At 42.0% G+C, this 9,962-nt stretch overlaps 1 protein-coding gene across 2 annotated transcripts; it reads left to right on the top strand.

Annotated features, from left to right (window-relative positions):
• Positions 1 to 99: 99 nt before the first annotated feature.
• On the top strand, positions 100 to 9,869 carry npat (nuclear protein, ataxia-telangiectasia locus). 2 transcript variants are annotated; one of them, XM_047593480.1, is made up of 17 exons: positions 100 to 316; positions 739 to 857; positions 960 to 1,020; positions 1,125 to 1,197; positions 1,297 to 1,337; positions 1,782 to 2,018; positions 2,197 to 2,272; positions 2,666 to 2,789; positions 2,970 to 3,061; positions 3,169 to 3,244; positions 3,370 to 3,466; positions 3,572 to 3,688; positions 4,289 to 5,671; positions 6,042 to 6,139; positions 6,693 to 6,786; positions 6,907 to 8,231; positions 9,090 to 9,869. In XM_047593480.1, exons 1-17 carry the CDS (start codon positions 280 to 282, stop codon positions 9,168 to 9,170), a joined length of 4,131 nt encoding a protein of 1,376 aa, XP_047449436.1. In that variant the 5' UTR covers positions 100 to 279; the 3' UTR covers positions 9,171 to 9,869. The 2 variants fall into 2 exon arrangements, with proteins under 2 accessions (XP_047449436.1, XP_047449437.1); XM_047593481.1 differs by having other exon boundaries at positions 2,666 to 2,768.
• The last annotated feature ends 93 nt before the right edge of the window (positions 9,870 to 9,962 follow it).

Genomic DNA, 9,962 nt, shown 5'->3' on the forward strand with positions numbered 1-9,962 from the left:
TATGTATGTAGCATATTTATTGAGTGTTGCGTGGTTTCACTTCGACGATTGGACTACAATTACCAAAACTCTAACTGTTCGATTATTTTGACACTTCCGGGTTATACGTGCTTGAGTTCCCCGCCTTTTGAGTACTAACTGGAGCAGAGTATTTTAAGGACGTCGTCTTCACAATAATACCTCTGTCGTTGTTGAATTTGACGCCGTATAACGCGTTTCAGATACTTTTTCTGAACATGTAGGCAATTCTTCACTATCAGGTCTCTTTTATTAGCCACCATGTTGCTACCATCCGACGTCGCTCGGCTGGTTTTGGGTAAGTAATCGGACATAGCAAAGCTGTAGCGTTAGCAATGCTACAAAAAAGTGTAAACAGGGCTTCTCAGAGCTTAATCTCAATTCAACTTTTCTTTCTCCCACACACTTAGGGTAGAGACAACAGATAATAAATTGTGTAAATGTTGACAACATGCAAAAGCACAATAAGAAACCCCTTGTTTGAAGAGAATATAAATCCGTGTCCTACAAAGACACGGCTCCACCGGTTTGTTCTGTTCACAGCTGGGATTGGTAGCATGTAGCTCATGGTTGATAGCCGCAGCTAATTTCACTTTCAGAATGATTGAGTAGGCAAATTAATAACATTGTAGCCAGCAGTTTATGGTAACACTTTAGTGTTGAGTATTGTTGTACAGCTTTGTATTATTCGTCTGAGTGCTAGTTGCCTTTCTTTCTCAGGGTACCTCCAAGAGGAGGGACTGACGGCTACAAGTCAAGCTTTCATTCATGAGAGTCCAAACCTAAAAGAGTATGCAGAGCACACCACAGGAGACGGGACTATCCCTGCTTGTGTATTTGTAAGTGTGTCCTTTTCCCCTTAAAAGCCATGTCACAAACATACATATTGTGCTCCTAAAGATGTTCGCATGTATGATTTATTGTTGTCTCCACACACACAGTCTATCTTTGGGAAAGGCCTAACGACCATTTTAAATGAATATGTGGCTGCCAAAACAAAAGGTAAAAGTGCCTTTCATTCTTCCCATTTTTTAAATTGATCATGTGTAATCTGTTATTATCTCATTTGTCTTGATTTCTGTTTTGGTCTTTTGTTTTTTTGACAGAGACCTCTCATGAGGTTCCTGTCGTGATGACTTCGTTGTGGAAAAAGCTGGATTTTACACTCAACCAAATTAAGTAATGATCACATAAATCACTTCATGTACTTTAATATAGAAGTTGTGGGACTTTCAGTGATCTTGGGCTGTCATATCACTGTTCTTTATCTTTCCTTAGGTCGCTGCAGAATTCACCTGCTATAGCAGCATCTCAAAGAAGTAAGTTTGTTAATTGGGTTATCCTTGTAATATCAAATTGTTTATATCTAAGCAGTCTTTTCCAGGTGGTAGATCGCTGTGTTTTTCGTAAATTCTATTCAGTGCCCATCAAAGTAGATTAGAGTCAGATATTAAGATGTCCAGTACTTTATCATTCAAACTTTTCAGACAGGTGGAAATGTAGCTGAAACTACTAAATAGCGGCAGAGTCTAATGATCATTTATAATATTATAACACACTAACATAAATGTTCTCTTGCAACCTAATATAGCCCACCCACTGACAGGCACCATGTTAATCAGTTAATCCTGACCAGTCATTGATAATGTTATAGCTGGTCAGTGTAGATTAAGTCTGGAAATCAGCATTCTCAAAAGGTCGGATTGTTAGGTTACACCATTACCTATGTAGGTCATGTATTTACCAGCCTCCGTTCATTGCAGCACGTTCGCGTATTGGAGTCGAGAACATGGCGAGGCAGCGGGTCCTGGCCGTGGCTGCAGCTGGTGGTGTCCTCTGCTCCTCAGTTTCTGAAACAAGGTCCATCCTCAGCCCTGCGCACACCTCCCACAGCATGCTCGGCCACTCCACTCCCGTGTGCTACACCGGCACCAGACCAGCTCTCGGAAGTGGCGCGCAACAGCAAATCGTTGATGGCAGTCGACTGATGAATACACCGAGTCAGTATCAAAAAACGTTGCTGCAAACATTGAAAAACAAAATTTGTGCAGTTGGCATGGTTTTTGTCTTAAATTTGGTGCAATCATCGTTTGAGTGGCTGTTGTGTTACTGTGCTGACATGTTATTTTGAGCTTGATTTTGACTTTTGAACAATACGTGACCATGTGTCCATTACAGGGGAGTCACCTGTCCAAATCATTGTCTCAGAGCATCGACTAAATCCAGGCCCAATGTCTCCTGGTCGACGGAAATGGTAAAGAATGTCTTTTTTTTATTAATATAACATTCTGAGCGTTGTATGCGTTTACAACCATACATTATCCACTCTCCAAGTGCACAAAGGGAATGCACAACTGGATGTTATTGCAAAGGCTAAATTCCCTTGTGATAGTGAAAGACTCTTGGATCTTTTGATTCCACAGCAATTGACAAGTAATCAGCCTGTAAACCAGTGCCCATAATAAATTTGAGGGCTGGAACAGTCTCACCTAAACAGAAAGGGGTCCTAGTCAGTATGTTATTACTTAATTTTTCAGCTGTGACAATTCAGAGTACCCATTGTGAAAAAACTGTCTTGTCAGCTGAAGCTTCATATTTCCGTAAGGTTTATGTCAGTCTGCTCTATAATCTTTCCTTTTGCCTTCAGGGACACCCCCAGGAAGAGAGGAGGTGCTCTGAGTGGGTCCAGTGGTCCAGGCAGATCTGCCATGACTGTTAGCAGCGTCAGCGCAGAACCCCAACCTGAAGAGGTAGTCGATGAAAATTTTCCTGTAAGTGGTGTTCATGTATTTCCTGAACACTGAGAAATGTTTGAACTTTTCATGCTGAAAATTAGGTCCAGACTAAGTGCAAAAAGAGTTTATTTGGGGATTCTCAGCATTACCTCTCAGTTTCCGTAGAATCAAAGGAGATAATAAAACCTTTTTGACGATCAATTTCAATCTTTACAGCAACTTGTGATACAAAGTGCACGTGATAAGATATTGGGGGACAGATCGTTACAAGAAAAGCTTGCTGAAAACATCAACAAAATCCTAGCCAAGTAAGTGATGAGTAAACTGTGCATATGTATTGTATTGATGGATGAATGCTGTATTATATAAACCTATCATAATATAAATCCTCTACTCTATGTTTTTTAAATGTCAGTGAGCCAGTTCCTCAAACACCAAAGGCCGCTACAGTGGAGGCTGACCAGTCTATAGATGAAATCCTCGGATTACAGGTGCTAAAATATACATGCCTATATCACAAAAATAATGTAGTTTCTTCCACTTTCACTTTCTTTTAAAGAAAGTGAAAGAAAGTGTTTCTTAAAGATTTGCCTTTTTATGTGGTATGTATTCTCAGGGTGAAATACACATGAGTGATGACGCCATCCATGACATTTTGGAGCAAACAGAGTCTGACCCAGCTTTTCAGGCTCTTTTTGACCTCTTCGATTACAGTAACTATGATCTACTTTGCTTTTATTGTTTATGTTGAGCACACCTGAGTCACTGTCCTCAGTTGTGTATGACAGCAAAACTGAAAGATTTTTTAATATTTTCAGATAAAACCAGACTCGCTGATGGAGAACCGGAGGATGGAGATGCTAGCAGCAGTCCCGAAGAAAATGACACAGCTGGACCTTCTTCTACAGTCAGACCCATTGAGGGTGATGATCAAGGTATTCTTACAAGCCAAAAGTAGTCTCTTATAAGAAGACGTAGCAGATCAGATCAGATGTATAGCTTGCGGTGCCAGTGCATAATAAAAAAAAAAAATGAATGCAGAAGATTTAGGCTACTTGACTCACTGACATCTATTTAGGAGCGTTGTTGGCAATTTTTTTATGCAGTCAAACTAGGGTTTGTTTTTATGTACTGGTGGTTCATTGCAGTTATGGCATCTTTTCTATTGATTTAGTTCAGACCATGGTCTTGATGAATCCATTTAACTGTCTGGGAAGACAACTGCCAAGTGGCTAGAGTTATCCATATGGACTTTGTTATGGCACAAAATTTAGGTGAATGCTAAATAGTTTGTCCAGGAAGATGGTCTCCGAGCTTATAATTTGGATTGAGAGAATTTCCCTTGTAATCAGCCATTAGCCAAAAAATTATAATATGTAATAATTGTTTCTTGATTCGGAATGTATTATAACATTTTGTAACTTGGCATAGTTTTGTATGCAGCTGCTGTTATACCTGTATTGAAGGCAGACCTGCCTAAAGTACACAGAAGGAGACATCGTAATCATTAGAATTTGTTTTGTTTTATTTTTCAGTTGCTACACAGGCAGATGAAAATTCGTTGGATACAACACCAATAGCACTGAAGATGAGAGCTGGTCAAGAGCGTAAGACCAGGAAATCTACAGCTCCCACCGTGTTTAAGAAAACGGTTCTTGGCTCCAGTGGCAGGTCGTCCAGAATTGAAAACAGTTCAGCCAGATTGTTAGTGACTCACGGCATGTCATCTGCTGCTGTGGACTCGAGCAGAAAAGAAAAGGCGTCCTCCTTCAGTAACAGCTCTGTTGCAACACCAATGGATATCGATGAACCACTGAGTACACCTTCTCTTCTTTTAGATAGTTTTCCCAATGAGGAGTCCACCACAACAGACAGCCCCTCCACCACCACAGCCCCCCTCAGTGAATCAGCTGCCGTCCCCTCCTCAAGAGACTCTGTTGCATTTACACAACCCAAAAACGTCTCGTCCTCAAATGTGGACGAAACACAAGAACAAAAGCAGCAAGCACAGGATTCTGAAGAGCTGCCGGCTTCAGCTTCGAGTAATCAGCCTGCCAATTTGTCTTCTGTACAAGTTCAGTTGACCACCACCCCACTTTTGACTGCTAACGTACCTCATACTTCACATTCAAGCAGTGGAGGAGACAGTCTGCCAGCGTCTGCTGCCTCAGTTACATCTGCATCTGTCTCTACAACTGCTCCTTCTGCGTTTGCTACGGTTACAGCTGCGTTACCTTCATCAGCTTCCACTGCTTCGCCATTCACAGCAACACCTTGCTCCCCCACGTCCGCCTCTACCTCTGCAACTCTTACCGCTACGCCTGCCTCATCCACACCTGCCTCACCCACATCCTCCTCTGCCTGCATCCCTGCACCCGACCCCTTGACAACCAACACAAGCACTCCGAGCAAGGTAGCAGCAGCAGCAGACTCCAGCAATATAGTAGCTTTGAAGATCATCATAAGCGACAACCAGGATGAGAATTCTTCCAGTGACACTGTACTGAATCAGGCAGTTTCCAGCATTTCTGGAGACCACATACCCACCATCTACCTTTCCTCTCCAGCTAAGTCCCCGGGCCCTTCAAAGGCCCACTTTGACGAGGTAGCTCAGGCGGTTAGTGGCTTACAAAGGTCTGAGGCTCATGCCAGTCCTTTCAGGAGTAAGGCTGGAGCAGTTATTTCATCTCCATTAGCTGGGACGTCACAGGCCCAGCAAAGCTACATATTTCAGCTTCCCCTGGACGCCGCTAACCCTGCCCTTCCAGGAGCCACCACAAGCTATTTTCTCGTAACCGACCCTTCAACTACAGATGTTCAACCCAGACAGGTGCTGCTTCCTGCTACAAATGGACAGCCTTTACCCACCAACCAATATGGAGTGACCACAGCAACTCACTCCCAAGGCTTCTCCACAGGTAAGAGACAAAAGATTACAACAATGAGTCATCTCAATAGAAAATAATTCATCTGTAGCTGATCGTATTTTTTGCACTTTAAGGGGGGTTGCCTTGACAACAAACATGTAGTTTTGTTGCTGTGACCCACTTAAGACCCTCTATGAGGTGATATATACATGAACATAGTCGTCCTGGCTTTCCAGCCTCAGCTTTCTAATGTCAGGACAAGGGTTTGTCCTCTATTCTGAGATGTTACAATTATGTGCAGTCTACTGTAGAGCTACACACACCAACTTCATGTGGTGTGCCATTACTTTCAATCCATGTATGGCTTTTATGTTTTAGTGCTAGTGTTATTTAAAAATAAAATTGTTGTTTTTATGTGCAGGACCAGCACTCATCTTACCATCACCTGTTAAGCCCATGATGCTTCCCCTTAATGTTGTGCAAAATCCTGTGGGGAAGGTCCAGGTGGTGTCCAATCAGGTAATGTGTCTGAATAACGCGATGATTTCTTCACTTCATGACAATGCATCTATGGTTATGCAGACAACTTTATTAGCTTGTTTGTAGTACCAAATCCAGTTGGTGATTAAGTAAAATACTGCGAGTATTTTTAATCAAGACCATCCGTTTTACAGCCCTACTTTATGTATGTTTGTACAACAAAATAACGCGTTGGCTCTCAGTACAGCAGCACAGGACAAAATATGATGTTACGTTCATGTATTGACCAAACATTACAAAGGTTATTACACATATGTAGTTGTTGCACAAAAAGGAGTTATTGCAAAGATATAATTATTTTATAGCAGCTTAGATTAAGGTGTCTGATGATGGAGGCTGCAGCCCCTGAGAAGAAGCTCTTCCTCAGTCAGTTGTGTTGTGATAATACTCGGGTCTTTAATGTTTTTGTAGGCAAGTAGCAAACACAGCATCCAGATGTGAGAATACAGTTCCCGCTACCCTCCATGGTTAGGACTTAGGTAGACTGTTAGTAATGTTCACCACAATAACAGTGGAATTGCTGTGTTTACAGCTCGTTGCCATACCAACGCCTCTACCAGTACAGCAGAAAGAAACTGTCAAGCCCAAACCTCCCTCTGTGGCAACGAAACAGTCCACAGCAGCGGGTAAGTGACGGGTTCATTCCTGCTTGCTTGAGTTGTATAACGCCCACAAATGACATGATGTCATTTTATTTATATAAAGTAATAATAATAATAAAATTGCTTACCATCTCTGAATTGCAGGCACTGAGAAAAATCTGGCGATTCATCCTGTGGCATCTGAAAAGAAAAGCCAGCAGGATGCAGCAAAGGGTCCCACTCATAAGAGGATTTTAATGTTTGATTCTTCATCCCAAGTTCAACCACAAACCTCCAAAACGACTGCACCCACACCTCCAAATACATCTGCATCACAATCAGTCCAGCAGACGGAGAAAGATGACAAACAGTCTGGCAGCCGAACAAGACCCACCATCTTGGGGGGCAACAAACCCAAGAGGAGGATAGAGACCGTCAGATGCTCCGCAGAGACCTCGTCTGGAGTGGACTCCGTGAAGGACTTCACTTCCTTGCAACAGCAGCAACAAGATCTTGTTAAAAAGAACTCTCGCAAACAGAATCATACCATCCATAACCAAGAGTCTCAAAGTGCAAGTACCAGCAGTGCTGATGCTTCACAGACTGAAGTCGGAAAAAATTCAGAATCGGGCAGGGGCTCAAAATCTACTGACAGGAAACAAAATCTTGATGTGTGTAATGATGATGCAAAATCAAAGGATTCTCACAGCTCCAGGTCATTGTCATCTGGTTCTGTACTGAAATCAGGAAGTAGAAAGGACAAAGAGGAGAGCAGCAGGAAAGAACCTGCAGAGAAGGCTCCTTTGAAATCACGTGAGGGACGAACAGAGAAGAGGATTTCCTCTCAGGAGATGCCAAACGTCACAGCTAACAAGGAGAATGAAATGAAGGGTCACATGCAAGAGCAGCAGTCATCATTGTCATCCTCCGTAACAAAAGACTTCAGCCCTGCAGCTGTAACTCAGCAGACATCTAATACCCAGTCTAAGACTGCAAAGGCCCAATCAATGACCAGCTCCCTGGCCAAACAGGCAGCTGAGATGCTGCAGGACATTCAAGGGCTCAGCTCTCCTTGCACACGGCCTGGAGTTGGCAGTCCAGACCCCATTCTGCCTGGGAGTTCCCATAACCAGGAGGGGCCCGCTGATTGTCCCAGGACTCCTTCCAGACAGAAGAAGGGTAAAGACGGAGAGGCGACTCCCAAGCGTTTAATGCCTCCCAATACTCCAGACGTACCCACCTGCAGCCCTGCTAGTGAGGCAGGCAGTGAAAACAGCATCAACATGGCCGCTCACACCCTCATGATCCTGTCGAGGGCTGCTATCGCCAGGACGGGCAGTCCACTGAAGGACAGTTTGCGTCAGGAGGGAGTAGGAGAAAAGTCGCCCACAAGCTCAAAGAACTCTAAGAAACGTAAACAGTCTTCTCCCACAGCAAGCCCGCCGGCAAAGAAGGACACACAACAATCTCCCAGTAAAAAGAAAGACCGGGTGAGTACAACACAAGTATTTGACATTCAGCACTCAGGTTAAAATGTTTTCTGATACACCTAGAGTTAAAAGTTTATGTTAAGTATTTGATCTATAAATTGACAGAAAAGAATGGAAAATATCACTCATATCTTTTACGTTTCGCCTCATTCATTCAGGTCTAACTATCAGGGTGGAGATTCAGAAACAAAAATTTAACATGTGTCTCAACGTCATGACACACAACATAAAATTGTTCTGAAACAGCAGTAGAGATCCATTTAAGACAGCAGCTGTTAAAATTCTACTGCACCCAAGATAATTTCTGTGTTTATTTGCATGCAAAGCATAAAAGTGAGATCAGCTCTGGAGACACAGGTTCAGTGCCAGGTCTGAATAGAAATTCCTAAAGTTGGTCACTGCGGTGGGATTGACCAGATCGGCTCTTAATGCAAAGTCTGAACAGGCCCTTTGTGTTACTGAACAGGATAAGTAGAGTGTGAATGGATGGATTTAGAGAGCAACATGGATTTTATTCTGATGCCAACGCCAGGCCAATATAATGTTGACTCCTTCATAGGTATCTTTGTTTTGCATCCACCGTTATTTGTATTTTGGTGTGTAATGAACAACACTGCCACAGGGGGCTGTGAACATTTCATTTTTCTCTGGTTGATGAGAAACTATTTATCAGAACAACTTCCATTCTGTTTCACTTTTTTTATTTTTTAGATGAAAGGAAAATATTTATGTAAAGGCTGTGTGTCTGATTACCTGTGTAGAAGTCCCTCTTATTGAATACCTTGAATGAATTAAATGAAGGCAGGAGTTTGGTAATTACTGACATGTAACTGACTCTGGTTTCTATTTAATTTGCAGGAAAGGAAGAAACTCGTTGATTGTTTTCCTCACGACTTGGATGTAGATAAGTTCCTGTCTTCACTTCACTATGATGAATGAAACCGGACACGCCGGCAGGAAAGGACTACCATACCACTACCTATTTAAGTTACTGTCCAGGAATAGAACAAGCCATCTGCTGAACTAGTGCCTATGGTTCCTATTAGTAAACTCACCTCAGACCTTAGAAGCTGCAGCGTCTCCTCCTGCCAGCGTGGGATTTGGATTTATCTGACTGTTCTCCAGCGTGTCTGGATTAAAATAATTTCACATGCAGCAATTGTATGGTAACCGTGGCACTTTGTATTTTATGATCAATTTTATTTTCTGTTTTGTTTTAGTCATCATTTGTTTATACTACAACAAAACATTTTATTTTGCAGCACTTTGTCATAATGGGTGCATGTTAGTTGGTGATTCAAAGCATTTCCTTGGTCAATATTTGATCCTCCTTTGAAAAATGCAGCTAACACGGTTATTGGTATGTGGAAGTACGTTGTTTTTTTTTTGTTTGTTTTTTTTTTGAATGTGTCTATCAATAACTTTATAACACTGAATGAAAAGATATCAATGCTTTTAGTTCCCATATGTGTTCAATATTATCAAGTTATGTGAAAAATAAAAAAAAAACTAATGTGAATCATTTCTGTAGCATATATGCATATTTCTTGTTGGCAGTCTGATGCATTGTTGCAGCTGTTTAGGTTTGCATACTCGGGCTATATTTTGTGTTGTAATAAACAACAAAACTGTCTTGTTTTCCTGTGTATACAGACATTTGATTTGTAACAACATTTGAAGTCATAATCATGAAACGTAGAAAGTTCAACTTAAAATGTGTGAAAGAGCCCA

This window comes from Mugil cephalus, chromosome 9, assembly GCF_022458985.1.
Source record: "Mugil cephalus isolate CIBA_MC_2020 chromosome 9, CIBA_Mcephalus_1.1, whole genome shotgun sequence".
NCBI lineage: Eukaryota > Metazoa > Chordata > Actinopteri > Mugiliformes > Mugilidae > Mugil > Mugil cephalus.